This window comes from Bubalus kerabau, chromosome 9 (genome assembly GCF_029407905.1).
Source record: "Bubalus kerabau isolate K-KA32 ecotype Philippines breed swamp buffalo chromosome 9, PCC_UOA_SB_1v2, whole genome shotgun sequence".
Classification (NCBI taxonomy): Eukaryota; Metazoa; Chordata; class Mammalia; order Artiodactyla; family Bovidae; genus Bubalus; species Bubalus kerabau.
The window spans coordinates 79,010,499-79,037,423 of NC_073632.1; the positions used below are offsets into that span (position 1 = coordinate 79,010,499).

Consider the following 26,925-nt stretch of genomic DNA (forward strand, 5'->3'; position numbering starts at 1 on the left):
GAATGCATTTGGAAGGAAACACAAAAAGTATCCACTCTGTTCATAGCATCTTATTTCATAAACTGGGTAGACGGTACATATTCTTTCACTTAATGTCTTGTAGTATCCCTTTATTATTTTTTCTAGTATATTTGGCTTTCTTTTACATTAATAAGGTATTTAATTTATGAATAGGTTCCTAGTCATGAGGCATGAGTTAGGACTGACTGATAAGGCACACATCTACTCTCCATCTACACACTTCCTATTTTTATTTTCATGGGTCAAGAGCATATTTATGCTAGATGTCTCCCAGCAAGAGTAAATTATAAGCAATTTCTTTTACATCATGTCCCAGTGACAGTGCTCTCACTAATCCACTGATATGTTCTATACATCCCTAAGACACGTAAATCTGAATTCATATATGGTCATAGTGGGAGTATGGTCTGGCCAATAAAAGATTTATATCTCCTACAGTAGGATCTACAGAACTATCATGTCCCAAATACAGACAGACATCCATTTTGGCATCCATTCTTAGTAATTTATTTTTTTTATTAAATTTAATCCATTCTTAGTAATTTAATTTTTTTTCACATGCTCATTGTATTTAGAAAGTAGCTCTTTCTAAAGAGCTACTCCTTCAGGTGCATTTCCCTGAATCAAGGCCAAATGAAACTATACTTGAGTTGTTTGGTAAATAAAATGTGCATGTGAAAACCACTGATGAGATACGGATTAAAACATTGTAATGCAAACAATTTTACAGTTAAGTGCTCTTAGTTTTCCTTGGGACTGGTGCTATTTGTTTTTCATTTTTGCTTTCGCTTTTAATGAATTCTAGTATAGCTGACAACTCTAAATGTGAATCAGGGGAAGAACTGTCCCTTAGAATCTGTGAGGAAATCCTTGTTTATATCTTTCTTAAACCAGTGAGTTTAACTTCAGAGGCTGACTACCAGTCAACACTGAAACTTCTGAAAGTGAAATATGACTGTGCATGCATCATAAAACACACCACAAAACCATTGCATAATGTCTAACTTCCTCAAGCAAAATGGACAAATCTGAAATGGTCTATGTTTTATGAAGAGATAAAAGAGCATACAGTTTTGATGATTTTGGAATATTTACATACATGGACATTCCCCATCACTAAAAACAGACTACTCAATGTTGAAAATAGTGTTACTATTAACAGTCGTGGTCTTTGTGTTATGGTATTTGTGACTTTAAATTAAACCACAGCAGTTAAGTAGGACTATTTGGAGCTATGACTACCCAAGAAACAGGACTAGGTATTAGTTTTTCTAGAACATCTCAAAACAACTTTTTTGTTAAGAAAAACATTGGAGTTTATGTTTCCAGTGGAATTCCAATGGGTTTGTTTCTATCTGATTAGAAAGCAAATCCCCCCACAAACATTAGCACAGAAAACTGAATAAATTCAAATTGTCTTTAATGTCAAATGGAATTCAGTCATAAATCTCTTCAGTTCCCCTCATTCCCACCATTACTGCTCTCTTCCAAGGCCATCATTACATTTAAAATGTCCCTGAATCTCTTCTGCTCCTGCTAACAGACACACAAGTAGATACATGTTATATGGCAAACAAGGCTGGAGCCAGGATTTGATCCTCATCTATCTGGCCCAAACAGTGATCATACCATTATACCATACTGTGACATTTCAGCATAGCCAAAAAAAAGAGGCAAAATTACTGTAGTCCTTAAAAATAATCCTTGATGAGGAAAAAATATTTGGAAATCATTGGTCTATACTAGTGAGCTAGTCATTCAATGTTTCTTAGTAAATCTGAGATGAATCAATGAATATGATAAAGTGATGTTCTACACCATCACAGCATACTGCAAGGTTATGATCAGTAATAATGCGGGTATCATCAGGTACGTTGTTGCTGAGTTGCTGGTCCCGCCTGAGATGGAATGTGCGTCCTTGGTGTACCATCTCCCAAAGAGCGACACTGTTAGGACAGGCTCAGATGATCCATTCCTGTTTACCAAACGCCCATCTTCTAGTACCTAAAGAAAAAGTGGGAAGGGTATAGCCAACTTAATTAAAATATACATTACAAGCAGACTCATGATTCTGAAACCATCCTAGATATCACAGTTGATCAAGTAGGTTACTAGGAAAGGGGCCTGGGGCCAGGGCTTGGGGAGCAGGTGGGAAGGGTAGGGGACAGCTATTTTATATGTAAGGAAGACTAGAGCCTTTCTATAAGGTTCAATAATTGAGTTTACACAATCAAATGTAACACAACCTTTAACAGAGTCAGAAATCATCAGTAGCAAAAATTTATTGAGTCCAATTATATTCAGGATAACCAGGAGCCAATTATATTCAGGATAACCAGGAGCCAGAAGAGTACAGATAGCACTCTTCCCTCAAGAAGCTTAAAAGTTAATAGTAAAACTGAGCAGATTCCAAATATAAAGAGAGAAATCAGTATAATAGTATCTTGGCAAGAGAAGCAGGTATGTGCTTAGGAAGTCTGAGAATGAACTGGTCAGCTTCCCAAATTGGGAAACAACCTGCTACAAGGAGGAGCAGTTGGGAATTTCTCCCTGGGGTTGTATTATGGAAGACTGTACCAAGTGGAAATCAAGCAGCAAACGCTCATTCTAAAACAAATATGTGTGTGTGGCAGGGGCTGGGAGGGGTGAGGTGGGTGGCCTTCCCCAGACTCACAGTGTGCTAGACAATGTGCATGCTTTCTCATTCCCATTTGGTTAGAACCAGTGAGATATTCTCCCCATTTTATAGATAGGAAATTCAGAGGTTAACTGACTTGCACAAACTTGCATAATTAGTTTCAGAGACCAGTGCAGTGGTATGTAAGCTCACAACAACAGACTGTTAAATCTCCAGGAACTTTGACAGCTGGTTGTTAAACATGGCTGTTCTTGAAACTGATCATGGTAAGAGTATTTCAGTTCAGTTCAGTCTCTCAGTCGTGTCCAACTCTTTGCGACCCCATGAATCACAGCACACCAGGCCTCCCTGTCCATCACCAGCTCCTGGAGTTCACTCAGACTCACGTCCATCGAGTCAGTGATGCCATCCAGCCATCTCATCCTCTGTCGTCCCCTTCTCCTCCTGCCCCCAATCCCTCCCAGCATCAGAGTCTTTTCCAATGAGTCAACTCTTCGCATGAGGTGGCCAAAGTACTGGAGTTTCAGCTTTAGCATCATTCCTTCCAAAGAACACCCAGGGCCAATCTCCTTTAGAATGGACTGGTTGGATCTCCTTGCAGTCCAAGGGACTCTCAAGAGTCTTCTCCAACACCACAGTTCAAAAGCATCAATTCTTCAGTGCTCAGCTTTCTTCACAGTCCAACTCTTACATCCATACATGACCACAGGAAAAACCGTAGCCTTGACTAGATGAACCTTTGTTGGCAAAGTAATGTCTCTGCTTTTGAATATGCTATCTAGATTGGTCATAACTTTCCTTCCAAGGAGTAAGCATCTTTTAATTTCAAATCCCACAAATCAGAGCTTTGTTTCTCCCTTAGAGAGTGGCTTGTTACAATTTATAGTGCATCACTAGTTGAAGATTAGTGAAGAGAAGACTAAACCATATAGTCAAAAAGAAAAGCAAGGATTAGATATGCAAAAATTGTCAAGTCACAGAGGCTTCTCTGTAAGGGAGTAATGTATGCAAAATAATGGAACAAGAAGAAACACAAATAGACAACAGAACAAGAATAAAGAAAATGAATTTATAGAAAGAAACACAAATAGAGAGACAACAGAACAAGAAATAAAGAAAATGAATTTATCAGTTGTGGAAAGGACTGTTTGGATGGGGGAAGAACTTAGAGGGTAAGAAATTAGATGCTTCATAACTAGAAGTAGAAAATAGCTAAATATCCTCAAAGATAATTATTGTAGTGACACATAGACATAAAAACACAGCTCACTAACAAGCTGTCACATGCACAATCTGTTGGTAGTTAGTTAAGTGTTCCTTGTTTCCAAATTGTTCCTTGTTTACTAAATTGTTCGTTAAAGGAACAAGTATGAAATACCAGAGGTATATTTCAAATTATAGTTGGGTGAAAGTTTGAAACAAGTTAAACACAAATATTTAGTTTTCTTGTGACTTTTCATTAATATAGTAAAATCGTGTCTATGTTAACTTCCTTGGGATTAACTTTTCCATATCAGTGATTGTCTCTTAGGTTCTAGCTAGAACTTAGCATTTTTACTAGTTTCCTGTTACAAATTTTCCTAAAATATACTGTATAATTAATTGACCTCCTAAGTAGTATATACTCAATATAATTTGATCTTTTTGATTATTCTCTTATACCTGTAGTTCTTATCCACCAAAATCAAATCAATCAATCAACCCATCAAAATGTGGGACTATGGAAAAATACAGGTCTCACCCCCAGAGACTCTGATTTACAATGGGACCTGGTCTCTTACTCCTCCAGTCTGTCTGCACATTAACCTATACTTACATGATGTTCAGTATATGTGGCCTAATCCTGGCAACATTTTCCTCTAGTTGTTGATAAACGGTTAACTAGGGAAGCCTTCTGAGGTAACTAACTAAAAATACATCCTGATACTTGTACAGTGCTTCACTGTACAAGCGCTTTCACATGCATTCCCAAGTCAGTGAGGAAGATATTCCCCCCACTTTATAGGTAGCAAATTCAGAGGTGAACTGACTTGCACAAACTTACATAATTAGTTTCAGAGACCAGACTTCTGATAATATACCAGTGGAAAAGTGCAAGTGAAGTCGCTCAGTCGTGTCCAACTCTTTGCGACCCCATGGACTGTAGCCTACCAGGCTCCTCTGTCCATGGGATTTTCCAGGCAATAGTACTGGAGTGGATTGCCATTTCCTTCTCCAGGGGATCTTTCCAACCCAGGGCTCGAACCCAGGTCTCCCGCATTGTAGACAGACGCTTTACCATCTGAGCCAAATAGTAAAGCAATGTTTCCCAGAGTTGTGGTTAGTAACACTTCATACTCTTAGCTAGGACTAGGGGTGGGGAAAAGATAAGAAGTAAATGTGTTGAAATCTCTGCAGAAGTGATCTTCAAAGATAATGTGTAAAATGTATGTTAATGGAGAGTCCATAACCAGGGAAACTGGGGAAACACTCAGGAAAACACGGTTGGTGTGACTCTTATAAAACTCTTGTCATCTATGGTATTAGAACTGATATCTCTAGAAACAGCAAGTTAACAGATCAGCAAGTTAACATGATCTGCAAAGTTTCTAGCAAAAGAATAACTAAAAAATAAAATTCTTGATCATTGATTTTTTTTTTTTTTTTTTACTGTTCATTTGGTTAGTTGGTTCTTCCTTTTGTCTATCTTATATGTTTACTTAGTGTCTGTTCCTTAGAACCTGCTGAACTTCAGGGAAAGTCATGCCACAGAGAATCTACACTTGTGAAACAAAAACCAGTACCCTAACTAGGAAACATCCTCCAAGGAACTGTTATATCAAAACCCCTGCTTGCCAGCAGACAAATGCCTCTTTTATAGCTCTGAGGAGTCAACACACAGTGTATCTCATTTCTTCTTTTTGCAAATGAGCTGGAGTAGATGAGATATGGCCCAAATGATAAATATAATGTAAGTGCCTAATTTATTTATTATCATTTTTGGCCATACCCTGTAGCATGCAAGATCTTACTTCCCTGATCAGGGATCAAATCCATGTCCCCTTCATTCGAAGTGCAAAGTCTTAACCACTGGACTGCCAGGGAAGTCTCTGTAAGTGCTAAATTTAAAGAATGAAGTCAGTCGTGTCCGACTCTTTGCGACCCCATGGACTGTAGCCTATCAGGCTCCTCCGTGCATGGGATTTTCCAGGCAAGAGTGCTGGAGTGGATTGCCATTTCCTTCTCCAGGCGATCTTCCCAACCCAGGGATCGAACCTGGGTCTCCCACATTGCAGGCAGATGCTTTACCGTTTGAGCCAGGGTAGATACAATCCCTTCCTCTCCTTCCTCCTTCTATCCAAAAATAAAGGGCCAGTGTCCAAGGATGGGAGGTAGCATGACTAATTCTGAGAATTTTGAGTTGAGATCAACAAACACTATCGAGTTAAGTGCTTAACCAGTTACTATTTTGTTTTATTCTCTCATTGTTTCCTACTGCCTGAAACCATTTGTGATGAAAAGTTTAAAATCCTCATCAACTAGCACCACCTGCTTCTTCAAGTATATTGATGTGGTTCAGAGTGATAGTCACATGGCATCTCAGACTTCGGAACTTTAAGGTGATCCGGAAAACGCCAACAGTTTTTTGTCCTTCTCCCATGGATGAGACTCTTTTGTGAGATAAATGTTCTGTCCTCTTTTGGAGTAATTCCTCAAAGAGATACAAGTCTAAGAGTACATGGCATGGGGAAAATTTTTCAAAATAGTACCCAGAAAATTAGATTGTGTGCTCAGTTGAAATGGCAAGGCTTAGCTAGGTGGGCTGAGCGGTGACAAGGGAGATCCAAGAGGGAGGGGATATATGTATACATATAGCTGATTCACTTCATTGTACAGCAGCAACTAACACACCATTGTAAAATAATTATACTGTAATTAAAAAATAAAATGAATGGCAAGGCTTGCAAGATACAATGCACACATACCACTAGACCCCATGTCTTTCTAAGCTTACCTGAGTGAACCCTACCCTCCCTTCTTTCACTTCCTTGAATTTGCAGATAATTTCAACTTATCGACACATGTTTGTGCCTGGCTATCAACTTTTAACAATTGGATTTCAGTTCCAGATCTCTTACATCAGATCTGATCATAGTTTTCTACAGGTGGCACCAAAGTTTTTGTTCCAGCCTCAATGTGCTCCTGAGATTCTCTGCCTTACTGGGTTTTATGGCAGCCAAGGATTCCAGTTCTCTGAGTTTCCCAGCCTTAAGGCTGCACTGTATGTTAAACTGTTGGTGTCACAGAATTAAACATTATTACAAATATGACATATTCCAATCTGATAATACAAGCAGACACAGATATATTATCATAAGCAGTCTGCAATTTTAAAGATTCCCTTGCTTGATGCTTTGGACTAATTAGCTTAGATCCTATTTTTCTTTTGTAAAAACAAAAAATGCAGTGATTCCATTCTAGTTTCTAAAACTCTGCCACCATTTGTCACAGTTCGATGAAGACATTAAATTCCAAACTTGTGGAGTGTGTGTATGTACATGTGTGTATATGCACCATGTACTAAGTAGCAGATATACACCTGCAGAATCATAATTTTAATTTGAGACCAGCTTAATTTGTGGATGAACTAGCTATGACCACTGTGGTTTATGAAATAAATATTTGATTTTCTGTTTGTCTTCACATGTTAGAAAAAAGAAATTAAAACTCTGTAAGTAAATATACTGCAATGAATGGTTTCTCAGACAAATAGGCCTTAGGTATCTTATTGTGTTATTCCAACAAAGAACAAAGTGTCATCACATAAGAATTAGTTGCTGTAAGTTACAAATATGGTCACAAACCGCGCCCCCCTTTATCCATACCCTTTACAGTATGATCTCACAGCTCTTCCCATTGAGAATTCTGCATCATTTATTTCTTCACCCTTTGAATCTACATTGGTCATGTGACTTGCTTATGGTAGATGAAATATTTGCAAACGTGGTCCAAGCAGAGACTTGAAAAGAACTTGCCTATTTTGTCTTTCTCTATTTATGCTCTTGGACTCTTTCATTTAACATGTGGATAAGCCCAGGCTTTCTGGAAGATAAGGGACCACAGAACGTGCCTCCAGTCATTTCAGGACATGGCGATCACAAACCAACCAACCCTAGGCAACTCACTTGCTAGCAGCAGATGCATGAATGAGCCCAGCCAAGATCAACTGAGCCCCTTTTCTAGTCCAGAAGAACAGCTTAGTTTACACCCAGTTCACAGCACCAACCACAATATCAGGGCTAAAGAAATGGTTATTGTGTAAAGCCACGAAATTTTGAGGAAGTTTGTCACACAGCAAAGGTTAACAGAAACTGTTTTCTTAGCCTGTTTTGTTTGACTTCAGAAAACAGATAAAATGAAGAAAATCTTAAAATTCTCCTACCTCAAATTTTTCAGGTGCCAGCTTGATTTCAGTAAGTAGCACTTCAGGAAAAACATACTCTGTTCCAAATGTGCCGCTTAGAGAGAACATTTCAAATCTCGTTAAAGCATTTTCTACTGGCTGTCCACAAGTTGTCAAATCAGTAGATCTGCATTTCAGCATTGTGCATACCTGTGTAGAAGAGATGCAGATAAAATCCAACACCTTGAATCTAAGTTACTTGTACTAGAACTGTTGACTCAGTTTATAGCAAAGAAAATATTTTCTCCATTTGCTAAAGGGATTTGGATCATACAATTACTTGATTTATTGGAAATGGCAAATGATTAAGAGCCAACCCACACATCCTGGGCAACCAGTGGATTGAAAGAAAGAAGCCAGTTTTCATAATAGGAAAGAACAAATCCGACTCCATATTGGATCTGGTTCTTTTACTTTAACCTTTGTATTCTATTGTTTTTGCTACAAGTCAATCACTAAATGGAGATTGGTGCGCTCAATTGCTCAGTCATGTCCAACTCTTTGCAACTCCTTGGACTGTAGCCTGCCAGGCTTCTCTGTCCATGGAATTTTCCAGGCAATATTACTGGAGTGGGTTGCCAATTCCTCCTCCAGGGGATCTTCCTAAGTCTCAAACATCTCCTGCATTGTCAGGTGGATACTTTGCCACTGTGTCACCTGGAAGCCTAAATGGAGGTTGTCTATAAGCTTAAATTATACATAATGAACTGTCTCTGAGAATAGTACCTTTCATGTAATAAGCTAAAATACCTTTGTTTAGCTCATAGGGAATATCTAGACTAGGTCCACTTATGAATGACTACAAGAAGAAAAAATGTACATTTCCCTTCCAGAGTCTGACTGGAACCAGGACTTTACCTTTTTCCCTTTCAGTATAAAAGAAGCCTGACTTCTACCTCAGGAAAGATGGTTCTTTGGGACACTAATTCACCACCTCAGTCTGCTGGCTTTCCAAATAAGGTCACTGTTCCTTGCCACAACAACGCATATCTCAATTTATTGATCTGTCCCACAGTGAGCAGTACAAGCTTGAACTTGGTATCAGATATAAACCATTCATCTGGCATATCAGATAATGGCATTTGGTCCAAGAAAGTGGAACTCTTTGGGCAACAGAAGTACTAAAGTCAAAAGGATGATTAGAATTTTGACCATTTCTTTTTTTTTTTTTTTCCATATCTGTTTCCTTAGAAGAAAGCAATGAGGCACAGAGTATAATAATAAAATACAAATGCATAGCCAACACGATACAAAAAACTTGCACTTTAAAAATTTGTCATTGGAAGGGCAGGAAATGACTAGGACATATGGTTACAAGAGCAGTTAAAATAAAAATGATATCCCTCCTTATTGTTAGTTTTAAAAGTTAAAATAAGACTTTATATTTAGATATGTCAGCAAAATTACTTAAGGAAGCCACTTAAATATGCAAGCTAGTTCATTAGTCAATTAGAAAATCAGGTTAATATTTTAATGTATTCAAAGCAAGCAATCAGATGATACTTAGCTTCCCTGCAAATATCATATGATTAATCCCAAAGCATGTGTGTGTGACACTGGCAATGCATGGAGTCAAGCCAAGAAAAAGCACTTGATTCCCTGGGGCAAATATGAAAAGTTAACCCTGGAATGTACTCACACCCAAACACTCGTTTTCACTTGAGTTGAGATTACCTGCCAATATTCTCTTCTCCGTCTCCCATGGAGTCCTGCAAAAGCTCCTAGAACATACACTTCATCCCCCTCCTTTGCTAACATTCTGTAGCTTAAATGACAGCAGAGCTCTTTTTGACAGACTGTAAGGTTTCCTGCACTTTCAGAGAGCTTTGTGAAGTTGAACTCATCGCGGGAAATAAATCCCCTGAAGGAATTTTTAGGTCCTGGAAAGGGTGTGATGGAAGTGGCGTAGGCACTCCAATTCATGGCTGGTGGGTAGGTCGAGGAGTTTCGGGGATGGGAATCCACCTCTGCAAAGAGGATCTTTCCTGACTCTGTTTCCATATCATGATGGTAGACTTTGGGAGAGTGTGGTGCATAGATACCACTGCCTGTGAATGGAAGACAAGTCTTTTAAAAACAAACAAACAAACAAACCCAACACCCCCAGTTTCCCCATCAAAACTGAGCATATGGTCATGTCACAAGATTAGTTACGACATAGCACAAGGCACTGAACACCTAAGTACTTCTCCTATTCTCCACTGGAGGAGATTAAATTGAATGATCAGTGGTCTCATTCAATAAACTTTGAACATAATTTATTACCATAACAGAAAATTAAGCCAAATATTAAAACCACTGAATCATTGAAGTGTTTGAGATGTGCATGCTAAGTTTTTACAATAGTGTCTGATCCTCGGAGATCTTATGGGCTATGGGCCACCAGGCTCCTCTGTCCATGGGATTCTCCAGGCAACAATATTGCAATGGGTTGCCATTTCCTCCTCCAGGGGGATCTTCCCAACCCAGGGATAGAACTGGCATCTCCTATGTCTCCTGCGTTGGCAGGCAGGTTCTTTACCACTAGCCCTTTGAGAGGTAAGGAAGGTAATATAAAAGAACAGTCCCTCCTGTTCTCCATTGTGGTGGTTTTCAAATATGTCCAAAAATTCTTCATCACTCCTCTCTCCAATGAGTGGATCTAATTTGTTTTACCTTGAGTGTGGGCTTGGCTTAGTGACATACTCCTAATGAATATAACGTGGTAGAAATGATGGTAGAAATGTCATAAAAAGCTGTGTAGCTTTCCCCTATCTCTCTCCATCTTTCTCTCATTACTAGCTCTGGAGAAAGTCAACTGCTATATCATGAGGATACATCACATAGCCCTATGGAGAGGCCCATGTGACAAGAAATGAAAGTCTCCTGTCAACAGGCACTGAAAAAGAGAGGAACCCTACCAAGAGCCATACAAGTGAGCCATCCTGAAAGCAGACCTGCCAGCCCCAGTCAAGTCTTCAAGTGACTTTTAGCCCAGGCAAAACCTTGATGTAACCTGAAGAGATGGCCTGAGCCATGAACACCCAAGCTACTCCCAAGTTCCTGACCAACACAAACTGTGAGATAACAAACGTTTGTGGTTTTAAGCCACTTCCACTTTTTACTTCTTGAGTAATTTGTTGTACAGCAACATGTCAATAATATACTCCTTTGCCTTCACCAGTTTTAGAGCACATCTTGTTTAGTTTCCTACTTTGCTACATACTGCTGCTGTGTAGTCACTTCAGGCATGTCTGACTCTGTGAGATGCCATGGACTGTAGCCCACCAGGCTCCTCTGTCCATGGAATTCTCCAGGCAAGTGTACTGGAGTGGGTTGTTATGCCCTCCTCCAGGGGATCTTCCCAACCCAGGTGTCAAACCCAGGTCTCTGCATTGCAGGCACATTACCACTGAGCCACCAGAGAAGCTCTTGCTACCTACCAGCTGATGCCTTTAACAGGTTACTTGCATTTTTGTGTGTATCAGTTTTCTAATCTATAAAACCGGACTGATAATACTCAGCCCACACATAGAGTTGTGAGGATAAATGAAATAATACACATAAAAGTCTTAACACAGACATAGCTATTATAACCAACAGTAGCTGTTCTTTTCTTCTTTTTTTTTTTTTTTTTTTTTTTGGTGAATGGATACAAGCTTAGTGAGAAGTCCAAACAAAGGACTAAAAAAAATTACAACAGGTCGTATCCAAAGCATGAGTTTCTCCCCATTTAGAAATATAATCTGCAAACCTCATCTGTTCAGGGATTACCTGTCATTTTTAGGCTGACATTATGTGTGTTTGCTGCAAGAAGATTAACTCTCATTCCCATTGCCCAAGCCGAATGAAATTCAATAGCTGTCAAAAAGGGCAAAACGTTCATCCAAGCTGTGGGAAACAATATGGTGTCCACATGGGAATCTTTCACCAGGGTCACAGCAGGATCATGGAAGAGGATATCAAAGCACGTGAAAATGCCAAACTTTCCAAAGGTGGTGTTGAAAGTCACCAACTCTGGCTTTTCGGGGACATCAAACTGAAACTCACGGTAGAGGTTGTACTGTAATAAACACACAGGATAAAATCAGAAAAGCCTTATTTATTGAAGAGATGACACATGAAGACCCTCCAAGTTAGTAATTACCTGCTCAACAGTGGGAAATATATAGAAAGTGAATGCCACTGTGATTGGAAGCTAATTTTCAAAGAAAAATATGGAGAAATATAGTTTTTCTCTGTCTCTCTGTCTCTGTCTCTCTTGCTGTCCTTTTCTTTCTCTCTCCCCACTCCTATCCCTCCTTACCTCCCTCCCTCTCTCAATTAGGGGCCAAATAGCTCCCAATGAATTGCAAACACTATGTGCTTCTTGAAAGCCGAAGATATACATCACTATTCTTTGAGTCCCTGATACCTAAAAATAAAATTGTTGTTGTTTAGTCGCTGAGTTGTGTGTAATTCTCTGCAACCCCAGGGACTGTAGCCCACCAGGCTCCTCTGTCCATGGGATTTCCCAGAAAAGAATACTAGAGTTGGTTGTCATTTCCTTCTCCAGGGGATCTTCCTGACCCAGGGATTGAACACGAGTCTCCTGCATTGGTAGGTGGGTTCTTTACCACTGAGTCACCAGAGAAGCAGAAATATAATAGACACACAATAAATATCTGTTAAGCAGGTGAGGGAGGCCCCATCCCTCTTTACCATGTCCCTTCCAAAGTAATCTCAGGGACTGTTATCCAGTTTTGAAAAGTGTTGTTAAACATAGATGTTTTATTTCATTCTGATTTCTTCCAAGTCAGCTTGAGAAACAAACCTAGTCTAATTTGATAATCAGGGTCAATAGCTTAATAAAATCATTTGCAAAGCAGGAAAAGCTGAGAGTTGGAAGCAAGATTATTAAAACTCCTCTCAAAGTTTATTTTCGATCTAAAAAATTTGTAATTGAAATTTACTAGCATTTTAAGAATCAGTCGACAAAGTTCTCTTATCAGATCCATATGTCAGAGGATATGGATCACAAACTGTTCTTAGGTACCCTGATGGAAGAGTGAGAGCTTCTTACTTTAGGATGACTCAGGCCCTCACTAGCTGCCCACATCCTGTACACTGTGCCATCCTACAATTTACTGGGTCTGGTTAAGTGGATTGATCAACTATGTTATCAGTTTAACTAGGTAAACACTTACAGAATAGAAGAGTAGCTGCAAAAATAGCCTTTAAAATGATACTAACAATGCAAACACAGTCTCCAAAATAACAAAAATGACATTCCTATTCCCAATTTGAGACACATTTGTGAGAACATAAAAGTTTAATTACATTTGAAAACAAGTTGTCAGACCCACAAGATTACATAGAAAACTCTTTGAAAGTTTTGGGTCTTATTTATAAACACACAAATAAATGCATAAAGAAATATAAACATATTTTTAAGGACTCATTTAATTTTTTTTCCATAGAGGTATGTGATCAAAAACATTTGAAAATCATTGATGCTATATCTTTCTTCTTGACTAAAATTTATTTTTTACCTAGGACTTCCAGGAGATAATTTCTCCACTCAGAAGATTCTGAGGTTCGAATATAAGATGATTAGAAAAAAGAATACGGGACAGGAAAAGGGACATTCACACTGACCTGCACACCCCATATTCATGTAAAAGGTCAATCTCTCTCCCTGCCCAATTTGGTACAAAATTATGACTTTAAGTTATTTTATTCCTTCAGGTTATTTTACTCAGATTTTAAAGTAAAAATTTTATAATTTGACCTTAAATCAATAAAAGGATAATTAAATCAACTGGTATAGAATCTAAAAAAGAAAGATCATTTTTGTAACTTGATAGAAAGCAAAGAAATTAGCTTCTGTGAAACTAATTCATACAATATGAAAACATCTTTTATCATTTTAGTGTTAAATGGTATCCAGGTCAGGAAGCAACAGTTAGAACTGGGCATGGAACAACAGACTGGCTCCAAATAGGAAAAGGAGTACGTCAAGGCTGTATATTTTCACCCTGCTTATTTAACTTATATGCAGAGTACATTATGAGAAATGCTGGGCTGGATGAAGCACAAACTGAAATTAAGATTGCCAGGAGAAATGTCAATAACTTCAGATATGCAGATGACACCACCCTTAGGGCAGAAGGTGAAGAGGAACTAAAGAGCCTCTTGATGAAAGTGAAAGAGGAGAGAGAAAAAGTTGGCTTAAAGCTCAACATTTAGAAATTTAAGATCTTGGCATCTGGTCCCATTGCTTCATTGCAAATAGATGGGGAAACAGTGGTTGACTTTATTTTTCTGGGCTCCAAAATCACTGCAGATGGTGACTGCAGCCATGAAATTAAAAGACACTTACTCCTTGGAAGAAAATTTGTGACCAACCTAGACAGCATATTAAAAAGCAGAGACATTACTTTGCCAACAAAGGTCCGTCTAGTCAAGGCTATGGTTCTTCCAGTAGTCATGTATTGATGTGAGAGTTGGACTATCAAGAAAGCTGAGTGCCAAAGAGTTGATGGTTTTGAACTGTGGTGTCGGAGAAGACTCTTGAGAGTCCCTTGGATTGCAAGGAGATTCAACCAGTCCATCTTAAAGGAAATCAGTCCTGACTATTCATTGGAAGGATGGGTATTGAAGCTGAAACTCTAATACTTCAGCTACCTGATGTAAAGAACTGACTCATTTGAAAACACCCTGTTGCTGGGAAAGACTGAGGGCAGGAGAAGGGGATGACAGAGGATGAGATGGTTGGATGACATCACTGAATCAATGGACATGAGTTTGAGTAAACTCCGAGAGTTGATGATAGACAGGGATGCCTGGCTGCTGCAGTCCATGGGGTCACAAAGAGTCGGACATGACTGAGCAACTGAACTGAACTGACTGGTATCCAGATGGCAGTCATCTCAGTATCCTTTGTATCAATATTAAAATTATTTGTTTTATATATGCAAAAACTTTATCTTGATTCTGGACTTACAAAACCTTTCTTACAGATCTCAGTCTACAATTTAATCCACACTTCTAAAATGTCATTTTTTTTATTGCTCTTTTAAAAAAAGTATTGGTAACATTGTATTGACAAACCTAGATGACAAATTTAGACTGTGTATTAAAAAGCAGAGACATTACTTTGCTGACAAAGGTCCATCTAGTCAAAGCTATGGTTTTTCCAGTAGTCATGTATGGATTTGAGAGTTGGACCATACAGAAGGCTAAGAGCCAAAGAATTGATGGTTTTGAACTGTGGTGTTGGAGAAGACTTTGAGAGTCCCTTGGACTACAAGGAGATCCAACCAGTCCATTCTAAAGGAAATCAACCCTGAATACGCATTGGAAGTACTGATGTTGAAACTGAAGCTCCAATACTTTGCCATCTGATGTAAAGAGATGAATCATTGGAAAAGGCCCTGACGCTGGAAAAGATTGAAAGGAAAAGGAGAAGAGGGTGGCAGAGGATGAGATGGTTAGATAGCACCACCAACTCAATGGACATGAGTTTGAGCAAATTCCAAGTGATAGTGAAAGACAGCCTGGCAAGCTGCAGTCTGTGGGGTTGCAAAGAGTCGGACATGACTTAGTGACTGAACAACAATAAAACATCGTATTATAAGGAAATGAAGCTCTATCTCCTAAACATAGAATATACCCTTCTCAAAGGAGGCTCCATTTTACACAGTCACCCCCTCTTACCTTATGGTAACGCGCCACCAGCTTTCCCTTTGCATCATATACCACGTTGGTATTGTATTGATAATGGCCATTAGAAGGACACATCGTATTATGGGAATTACATGGCTTTTTGTCACCCATATTTGCCACAACATAGATAGAGTTGTTCTTGGCCAGGCAGCTGAGTCTTGCTTGTACTGGTGTATGACCAAATCTAAATCAAATTTTAATTAAAACATTTCAGTGTCAAAGAGAGAAAGGCCAATACTGTATGATATCACTTATACATGGAACTTTTTAAAGTCAAACTTGTAGATACAGAAAATAGAATGGTGGATATTGGAGGTTAGATTGTGGGAAATTGGGGACATGTAGTTTAAGGGTACAAACTTGTTACTAATAAATAGATAAATCCCAGAGACTGAATGCATAACATAGTGCTTATATTCATATATATGCATGTATGATAAACTTTAAAATTGCTATGAAGCTAAGTCTGAATTTTCTCACATACACACAAACAATACTAATTATGTGACATGATAGAGATCATATTTAGAAGTCACAAGTTAAACTTGATTAATTTTTTTCCAAATGGTATCTATTACTCCAGCAATTCATTATTCATTCTCCTGTAGCAACAGTTTTCATCTCTTCAAGAGATCATTCCATCAACACACACATATACACTAGTACCTCTCATCTGTGGAAAATAAATAAAATAAAAACCTCTCTTGACCCCTACATGCCCTTCTAATCTATTTTTTTCTTAGGTCCCTAGGTTCTTAGGTCCCTCTTACAACAAAACTCCCCAAAAGAGCTGGCCCTCTTCCTGGATCAGCCCATCTTCTCCTATTCCCTTTGGAAGTGCTCAGATCAGGCTTCGTTGCTATCATCCCACCTGATAACCCCTATTAATACAAGTGATGACAGCCACATCTTACCTTATCTTGTACTACTTCTGCATCAGCTGATGGAGTTACACTCTCCTCCTGGCAACACTTCAGCCCACTTATTGGACTCCACTCTCTCATTCTGCTACTTACTGGGTGCTTTTCTCCACCTCCTTTTCTGATTCCTCCTCTTCTGCCCTGAGTCTAAACACTGAAGTGTCCTGTGGCTCAAGCATTAGATTTCTTCTCTTCTAACTCATTCCATAGGTGAACCCATTTTGGTGTTAAATATTGTCTCTCTATTAGAGGTAAGTTTCTCTTCTTTTTCTAAGGAAACTTTATTCTTTTATTATTTCCAACAATAATCCAGCTCCTAAAGTCTTGAATTTAAGATGTATTGGGGAGTTTGGTTCTTGGTAGTTTGGGAATAGGCAAATGAGCTCTCATTCTGGGTCGTGGAGGCGAGGGTGTCTCAGTTTGTTAGTGGTGCAATCCAAAGCTACATTTACTATCTGGGTGGTGGAACGCCACTGGAACCCCCTGGAAATGGTAGTAGTGTGAGCCACTGCACCAAGACCAGCTCTGAGGGCCGTGACCTTTGGACTCTGGAGATTCCAAGACAATGAAGTGACAAACAGCAGCATAATAAGGAAGGGACATGATTTTTCCATTTGTGCCTTTCTTTCTAGCTGTGACTCCGTGGCCTCATGTAGCAGTTATGCAAAATAGTCTATAATTCTTATCTTTGGACTTGAAATGAGTGTAAAAAGGAATGCTTGCATGGCTTATTGAAAAATCTGACTACTGTGTCTTTACAATGAACAGAATAACTTTATATGATGAAACTAATGTTTTAGTTCTTACTATAGAAATACTTTTTTTTTCTAAGTTTGTACATGATTAAGGACATAAAAAATGTACTTGACAGGTCTCTTGTTTTACCCAGAATAAAGAATATGCAGACGTGCGGTTACATCTGTGAACAGATCATTCTTTGAGACAGTTCTTCGTCCTCTGAGGACCAAGAGTTTTGCTCTTTAACATTTCTGACCACTGTGAAGTTGGCATACCTTTGTGTGTGCTCAGATGGTCAGTTGTGTCTGACTCTTAGCGACCCCATAGACTGTAGCCTGACAGGCTCCTCTATCTATGGGGCTCTTCAGGCACGAATACTGGATGGAGAGCCATTTCCTCCTCCAGGGGATCTTCCCAGTTCAGGGATCGAACCCACATCTTTTACATCTCCTGTATTGGCCGGCAGATTCTTTACCACTAGCGCCACCTGGGAAACCCAGCATAGCTTTATTGATAAGTTATTAATATTACTTGAGAATAGTCACACTAAATGTGAAAGGAATAGAGTGAGCGCTATGCCAGGATATCTTTTTTAAACTAAGTATGATTATCAATATTTAAAAATGCAACAACTATTCTTTTATAGATGATAGATATTTTGTTTTACTTCCTAAAGCTTAATAGATTTGAATATGGACTTTATTTGTAGAAAGCAAATAAGAGGAAATCTATAAAAGCATGTCTCAAAATAATTACCTATTTATCCATCTTATAAACTACATTATGACATGTGTTTCATTGTGCACAATGTGATTTGGAAAAATATATGGAAAAAAATATGAGGGACCCAGATTTACTTAGATATTTATAGATGGTTCCTGATTTGAATGGGTACTCTTTCTGCCCCCTTCTGATGCCTATGTCAGAAGCTTTCTCTATCTCCTTTATACTTTAATAAAACTTTATTACACAAAAGCTCTGAGCGATCAAGCCTCGTCTCTAGCCCCGAATTGAATTCTTCTCCTCCCGGGGCCAAAAATCCCAGTGTCTTCGCGTGATTCAACAACAACCTTTCATCTTGGGGACTCATCCGGGATCCTTCAGGACAAGGTAAGGATGCTTGGAGTTCTAGTTCTTTGTTCTCTTAGCAAACACGTTTTCTGCTGTGCTTTACTAACTCTGAGGTGTGCTTGTGTGAATGAATGGCATGCCCTGCATGAAGCAAGTAAGGAGCCCTGCTCTGCAGTTCCATGGTGATCTCATACGGCTTATGGCAGAAACCTGTCAGGGGTTTATACCGACCTGCCAATGCCAAGAGGCACCCAATGTCTCCTTCAGGAACGGACCAGAAATGGGCAAAGCGTGTGGACCAAACTCTCCTTTCTCAGTCAAACTTTTCAGTGTCTTTGACCATTTCATAACTCCTTGGGAATTAGAAGTACTAACCTAATCTATCGGATCATAGACTTTCAAGGGACTTGTGATCTATACTGTTATTGTGTACTAAGGCTTAGGTCCCAAACTTGAATTGGTATTCAAGAAAGCACCTAGCCTCGCCAGGAATCGAAAGTTCGGAAGCTAGATGGAGCTCTAGCTCCAAGAACATCTCTGAGGTTAAAGGTTACTCAGATTGGGACTGCAATGGGTTTTTTTCTTTGGTAACGCCGGCTCTTAGTGCATCAGAGGAGGCTGTTATACTGGTGTGGTGATGTTTGGAAAGAACATTTCAGTTTTATGTTTGTGTTGGTCTTATTGTAGTCAGGAAATACTCAGGGTCGTGCACAGGCACTCAGGTGATGAATGTTTCCCCCAGTAGTCTTAGCTTGCGAGGCATTCCGGAAGGTTACTCTGATTCACGCCGGGTGACATCAGAGGCAAGCAAGGTTAAAGGTGAAGAGCTGGACGTCAAGTTGGGATGCTATCAGGTCTACCCCTGGTACATCCTCACCCCATCTCGGTGGTAGAACTGGGAGGGAAGTGGACTGCGCCTGCGTCAGTAAGGGACAGACTAAGTCCGACCAGGAAGGAAAAGCTTTCATTGTAACGTCTGTCTACACCCCCATCTAGAGCAGGGAGGGACGCCTCCGGTAGAAAAATGGCTATGGTCGCTTTTTTTCTCTCTTACAGATGGGAGCTAACAATTCCAGCCTCACTCCTTTGAACTGTATCCTGAAAAACTGGGATAGATTTGATCCCCAGGGTTTAAAGAAGACACACCTGGTCTTCCTATGTGATACTGCATGGCCACAGTATCCATTGGAGGACAGCGAACGGTGGCCAGTTGGAGGGACTCCTAAGTATAATACTGTTCTACAATTAGACCTGTTCTGTAAAGGAACAAGGGAAATGGGTAGAAGTAGCATATGTGTTGCCCTTTTTCTCTCTGCGAAATATGCCAGACTTATGTCCTAAGGGTATAGATTTGGGCGTGAAACCTTCAGCTCCCTCCTTTACATCTCCTGTCTCAGTACGAACTCAGACTACTCTGGTTTCAGTAGAAACTCAGACCATCAAAGTAAGAGATGAGATGGAGGACAGGAGACAAAGAGAAAAAGAAAAACATGTTTCTCCAATCTATCCCTGGGATCATATGCTCAGAGCAGCCAGAGAGACTGAGGAACAGCCACACAAGCTGTTGCCTCTTTATAAAACACCCACCGGGAGAAATAATCAGTCTGTGAGAGTTAATAAGCCTTTTTCTTATCAAAAAATACAAAGAATCAAGGAGGATCTGGGAGACTATTTAGAGGACCCAGAAAAATATATTAGAGCTTTTAAAGGTGTTACTCTGCTTTATGACCTCACTTGGAAGGATGTGATGTGTATCTTGGGACAAACGCTGACTCCCGAGTCAAAGACTCGAGTTTTGGGAAAAGCGGTTGCTTATGGAGATGAATTGGAGAAGGCAATGGCACCCCACTCCAGTACTCTTGCCTGGAAAATCCCATGGATGGAGGAGCCTGGTGGGCTGCAGTCCATGGGGTTGCTAAGAGTCGGACACGACTGAGCGACTTCACTTTCACTTTTCACTTGCATGCATTGGAGAAGGAAATGGCAACCCACTCCAGTGTTCTTGCCTGGAGAATCCCAGGGACAGGGGAGCCTGGTGGGCTGCCATCTATGGGGTCGCACAGAGTTGGACACAACTGAAGTGACTTAGCAGCAGCAAGTGTTCTGGAGCTTGCATTTAACAGGCAGTTTAAACTCAAACACCAGATGAGTCTTTCTCATGACTGCATTTCTGCTTCCTTACTGTAGATCTCTAGACATTTGCTGGTTACATGGGTGAATGAGTGACTGAATAAATGAAAAGGAATGGGTTGATAAGTACTCTTATCCATGTTAATAAATCTTATTTGAAAATGTTTTTCTCCCTGATTTTCTACCTCCAACCCTGACCTTGTATTTCATGCCAGACTCAAATATATATCCACCAGGGTTACATATCCACTTGGATGTCTATTAAATTACAGCTCAAACTTCAGATGCACAAAATTGATTTCCAAGTTCCATCCCAGACTTGCTATTCCTTCAGTGCTCCTGTAACCGACCAGGACCCTAGGGGACCTAACCAGGACAGACTCCCCCACCCCACCGCCACCCTGCCATATCCTCTACCTGCCTCTTTTATGTAGAAAAACTTTAGTATCCTAGGCCTCTCCTGAGTCACAAAAATTTAGCTCAAGAATTAATGATTGTAAGAATGTAAAGACATAGTAACAAAAAAACAGCAGTTGGGCCAGGAGGACTGGTAACAATTTAAACAATGGATCAGGCATACAGGAGCAGAGAATATTAGGTCTTCCCCTGAGGACATAAAAATCAGTGTCTGACACACATTCCTAGTTGTTTTGCAGACACTAAAACCCTCACCAGATGGGAAAAGCTAAGTGCATGAAGGCCATGAGCATGTAGCAGCCAGACTGGCTGGAATCTGAGGATTGATGATGTTAACCCCTGTGACATCCTGTTACCTCTCCATCAGCTAATCAGAGAATTGTGCATAAGCTGATCACATACCCTGCAACTCTCTCCCTTACCTTGCCTTTAAAAACCCTTCCCTAAAATCCATCAGGAGTTTGGTTCTTTTGAGCATTAGCCACTGGTATTCCTGGCTTGACATTGAGCTTTCCTTCACCACAACCTTGTATCAGTAGATTGGCTTTCCAGTGCCTGGACAAGAGGAACCAATTGGTTCACCAACACTCCCTATGTCCATAAATGGCAAGTTTGTGTCTCCAACTGCTTAGGCCAAACATTTGGGAGTCACTCTTTTGTTTGTTTGTTTGGAGAATTTTGTTTTGGCTATGAAGCACGGCTTGTAGGATCTTAGTTCCTTGACCCGGGATTGAACCTAGCCCCCTAAAGTAGAAGTTCATAGTCCTAACCATTAGCAATAATCTTTGGTGTTGGGCTACTTTGTTTACTTTTATTTGTTTGGTTTTTTCTTGGAGGTGGGGGGGTGTTGCAAAAACCCCTATATATCTTGGCTCCTCCCTTACCTCTTTGGAACAGTCCAAAGAAGTATCTGAGCCACTGGATCCCAGGCTTAAGGCCTTGGTAAAGTCCCAAATAAAATATGATTGTCAAATTTTAGATTGTACTTGTTTTTTTCTGTCAACACCCCATTATTATCTCCAAATGACATTCTACATAATAAATGAGTTTGTTTACATCTCTCTTCCCCCACAAGAATATTCATAAGCCATGGGAAGGGCAAAGACTTTGCTTTAATAAGTGCTATATCTCCTATTCTTAAAATAGTATCTGGTATATAGCAGGTGCTCAATAAGTAATCATTGCTGCTGCTGCTAAGTCGCTTCAGTCGTGTCCGACTCTGTGCGACCCCATAGATGGCAACCCAACAGACTCCTCCGTCCCTGGGATTCTCCAGGCAAGAGTACTGGAGTGGGTTGCCATTTCCTTCTCCAATGCATGAAAATGAAAAGTGAAACTTAAGTCGCTCAGTCGTGTCCGACTCTCAGCGACCCCATGGACTGCAGCCCACCAGGCTCCTCCATCCATGGGATTCTCCAGACAAGAGTACTGGAGTGGGTTGCCATTGAATTAAATGTGACTGCACTGGATGACCTCATGTGAAGAGTTGACTCGGATGCTGGGAGGGATTGGGGGCAGGAGGAAAAGGGGACGACAGAGGATGAGATGGCTGGATGGCATCACAGACTCGATGGACGTGAGTTTGAGTGAACTCTGGGAGTTGGTGATGGACAGGGAGGCCTGGCGTGCTGCAATTCATGGGGTCACAAAGAGTCAGACACGACTGAGCGACTGAACTGAACTGAACACTGGATGACAGTGCAAACCCATTTTCTTTCAAAATTTCTTTTTTGTAGCATAGAGCTATGAAAGGTATTTCAATGCTTTATTTCATAGAGCTATGAAGAGGAATAGAGGTAAATACCTCTATTCCACCTGGAATAGACCTTTCCTCCAACTTTCATCATGTGGCTCTAGTGGTAAAGAATAAGCCTACCAATGTAAGAGACATAAGAGACGTGGGTTCCATCAGGAAGATCCCCTGGAGGAGGGCATGGCAAACCACTCCAGTATTCTTGCCTGGAGAATCCCATGGACAGAGGAGGTGGGCTAATGTCCATGGGGTCAGAAAGAGTTGGATACAACTGAGGCAACTTAGCATGCCAACCTTCACCAGTTTTCATAGCTACTGTGATATTTGACTAGCCCATACATTGGCAAAATATGTTGTTTTTTTTTTTTTTTTTTTGAACTAAGAAATCCATCTCAGAATCCTACTGTGAGGTGAAAAATAAATGGATTGTCCCCTTCTCAAAACTTCTAGTCAGAAAGACTGTCCAGCTGTCGCCCCTTTTCTTCCACAACAAACACCATGGGAAGCATCAGCTCAGAACAAGAAGAACAGGAAAGTGGAGCTGCTGACTGTCATGGAACCCAATATTCTCCTCATTGTGTGGTTAAGCTCTTTAGAGCTGAGAAAAGCTGTTTTCTGATAACCCTTACATAAGCTTCAGACTTATCAGTAGTGCCTCAAAAAGCATGGTCTCCATAATCGCCAGCAAAATATGGCAGAGGAATGTTTAATAAACTTAATTTGAGGTACCAGAGTGAAAAAAAAGTATAAAAGGGTAAGAGATGGTGCGAGGATCTGAGAGTTGAGAAAGAATGAGTATAAGTATAGAAGTGTGCAACCTGTACCTGAATAATTCAAGCCTTAGTAGATAGTAGAAGTTATATATTAATATACATATATATTAAATATTTTATGTTTGAAAGTTTCTAAATTAATTTTTCCCAGGAAATTTAGCTTTATGAGCCTAGGAAACTGCAAAATGTCAAAGCATTAAGTCTTATGATTCAGGTCTTTCTGCAAAGGGAAACAGATTCTAGAGCAGAGAGACTATGAAACTGAAGTCTGGTACCATCAATAGAGACTGTCAGGGAGGTGTTTAACAGGAGGATTCCTACGTGCTGTTCCTCACAAGTCCTTTGTTTCCTTTTAAGCGAAACAGCACGCTGCTGCCAGGAACTGAGGTCATTGTGTGAGACAGGCTTGCATCTCCCTTAGTAAACATTCTCTTTATGACAAAACTGCTTAGTCTCGATCCCCTTTCTTGAGGTATGGATTGTCTCCTGACCTTGTGGCCATTATTAATCCCTTGTTCCCTTGGTAACTGTTGCTGTACATTTGATTTTCTGATCTTTATCATAGTCGAAAGAAACTTCTTGTACCCCAGCCTATATATACTCACAGAAAAATTATTAAAGCACCTTTGCTCCATCAGAGCTTAGGTCCTCGTGTCATTTTTGTTTCTCTCTCTCTCTCTCTGGCTAATTCTCTGGAGCATAGAAACCTGTCATGCTCACTCTCCAGGCTTCTAAGACCCTCTCAAGAAGGCACCCTGTGCCTTCACCCCCTCAAGAGGGTGCCTGGTGCCTTCATGAGCAATACAAACCCTGTGTCAAGGGCTTTATTGGTTCTCTGCATAAACCAGGGAATATCAGCCTCTTTCTCTCTTTCACTTTCTTATCGTCGACTCTGGACCACCAGGTTCTGGTCTGTTAAAGGACCCCAACAAGAGACCTTGGAATATTTTCCGAGCACAACCCACTGTCCACTTCAGAAATTAATTTACTATTTATATTAATGAGATTGTCTTCCCCTTAGTTTCTAATCCCAATGATAAATATTTATATATTTCTCCAAATTTAATAAGCATATTAGATTATAGATAATTGTTAAATGGTATTTAAGTACAATTTTAAAAAATCAAATGAATGTCTATATATATATATATATAACTCATACCACATACATGAACAGTTAGGATTCATCATTTTCTGTAGTAAGCATATACATTTTAGAGAATCACAGTACTTTGTACAAACAACTATGACTGGGACTTCCCTCATGGTCCAGTGATTAAGAATTCACCTTCCAGTGTAGGGGGATGCAGGTTCTATCACTGGTTGGGGATCTAAGGAACTAAGACTCCACATGCTGTGGGGCAATGAAGCCCAGGCATCACAACTGGACAAGTCTGCATACCGCAACAAAGACCCAGCATAGCCTAAATAAATAAGCAAATATTTTTTTAAAAATAGGATACTTCAAATACCTGTGGGGGTCTTGACATGGAATCCAGTTCACCTGAGGATCTGGGATATTCTCCAGATAAGGGAAAATGGTTTCCCTGGTAAATTTCCATCCATAAAGTGCATCTTCTGGGGTCACGATGATCTGAGCACCCTGCTCAAAACAAGTTAAATCAAAATTATTTCTCTATGTATGTAGACAATTCAACACTCTAGTCTTCATCAGCTCTCATGCCTGTCTTATGAATTATGATTAACAGAAATAAAAGAATACCTGCTCAGCTGCCTGCTTAATTGCCTTCTCCAGAATATCTATGTTCTTGTTCATGAGGAACAAGGCCTCTTCCGGAGAAACAGGTGTTTCTGTGTCATTTGGCAGTATGACAGCATGTTCATACACTGCAGCTTTAAAAGTATCCAGAGTGCTGACATGTAGAATTATTAGGGCAAAAACTGCCACGGAGGTTTGTAAAGAGGAAGTGATCATGGCCAAGATATCCTGAGTTCTGCAAGTGCAAGTAACATTCATGTAGTATTTATAGAGGAAGGAACATTTATGTAACATGTGACTGCCAGCTCTTATTTTATAATCTCATGAATATTATGTCTCATCATTTTGGAGGAAAAAAATTTCAGTTCCATGAATACAATCAAAAAGTATTACAAGGACTGTACAACATGTACTATTGATAAAGTGTAATGACAAATTTCAAAAGAAGAATTCAAATATAACACAATTGTACCCTTTTATTAATAGAAAGAAAATAGTTAACTAAATTAACTCTCATGTGAAAACCATGATACAATAAATTTCAGTTTTAAAAATTACAAAAACCAGATAATAATTTTTTTTTCTATTCTTTTGAAGGATCTACATTGTGTTTATTTTCAGAAGATGAGAAAACTTTTAAAATATTTACTACTAGGAGAATGCAGTACAGGGTGATATTGGGGGCAAAATTCACCCAGATCAACACTCTGACTTACTTATTAAAGACTCTGAATGTGCACTCCATAAAAACAAGATTTTGTGTCTGGTTTGCTCATTGTTGCAACCTTAGTGCCCAAAGCACTGATCCTCCAGGAGCTGGTCCCTGGTGTTTGGCCAGAAGAGAAATCAAGAACCTCTCCTTAGGGAGCCTCTGTCATTAGAGAGTTAAGCCTTCTTCCTCCCCCACTCATTTCCTTCCTTCCTTTCTCTTTGGAAATAGATGCAAGGGAAGGGGAAGTATCTCACTTGGGCTAGTTATTACAAAGATCATCTCTGTTGTAAACTCAGATAAAATGGAATTTTCATTTTTCTAGGGGCAAATGACCACAAAAATGAGCTTTAAAACACACATACACATACATTATGTGACCACTGATAACCTCCTGAAAGAGGTGGAAGTGTTAGTCGCTCAGTCATGTCCAACTCTTCGCGACCCCATGGACTGTAGCCCACCAGGCTCCTCTGTCCATGGGATTCTCCAGGCAAGAATACTGAAGTGGGTTCCCATTTCCTTCTCCAGGGGTCTTCCTGACCCAGAGATTGAATCCAGGTCTCCTGCATTGCAGGCAGAGTCTTTACCATCTGAGCCACCAGGGAAGCTGGTCCTTCCTAGGACATCCATATTCTCCCTTCTCCAGTCCAATTCTATCACACAAGGATTTAGTGCATTTTGTTTATTTGTCTGTTTGATTTTGGTTTTTAATCTGTCTTTCTTTCAAATACTTTTAAAGAGCATAAAAGAGTAGAAACAAATAAATAAAATTCTTGATATAGGTGAGGTCTAAAGGTTATAAACCAGGTCTGCCCAAATGTTCTGCGTTGAATAGAAATGTTTAGTAAAGAAATAACTTATTACCTATATAGAATAGAATACTGAAAATAATTTTTTAGAAAA

General features: G+C 39.7%; 1 protein-coding gene across 1 annotated transcript; it reads right to left on the minus strand.

The window, feature by feature from the left end:
• Positions 1–1,437: 1,437 nt before the first annotated feature.
• VNN2 (vanin 2) lies at positions 1,438–25,535 on the minus strand. Its single transcript, XM_055535661.1, has 7 exons — positions 25,314–25,535; positions 25,063–25,193; positions 15,780–15,972; positions 11,856–12,144; positions 9,777–10,150; positions 8,082–8,252; positions 1,438–2,025 (listed from the first exon to the last, which is right to left on the minus strand). Exons 1-7 carry the CDS (start codon positions 25,524–25,526, stop codon positions 1,834–1,836), a joined length of 1,563 nt encoding a protein of 520 aa, XP_055391636.1. The 5' UTR covers positions 25,527–25,535; the 3' UTR covers positions 1,438–1,833.
• Between the last annotated feature and the right edge of the window lie 1,390 nt (positions 25,536–26,925).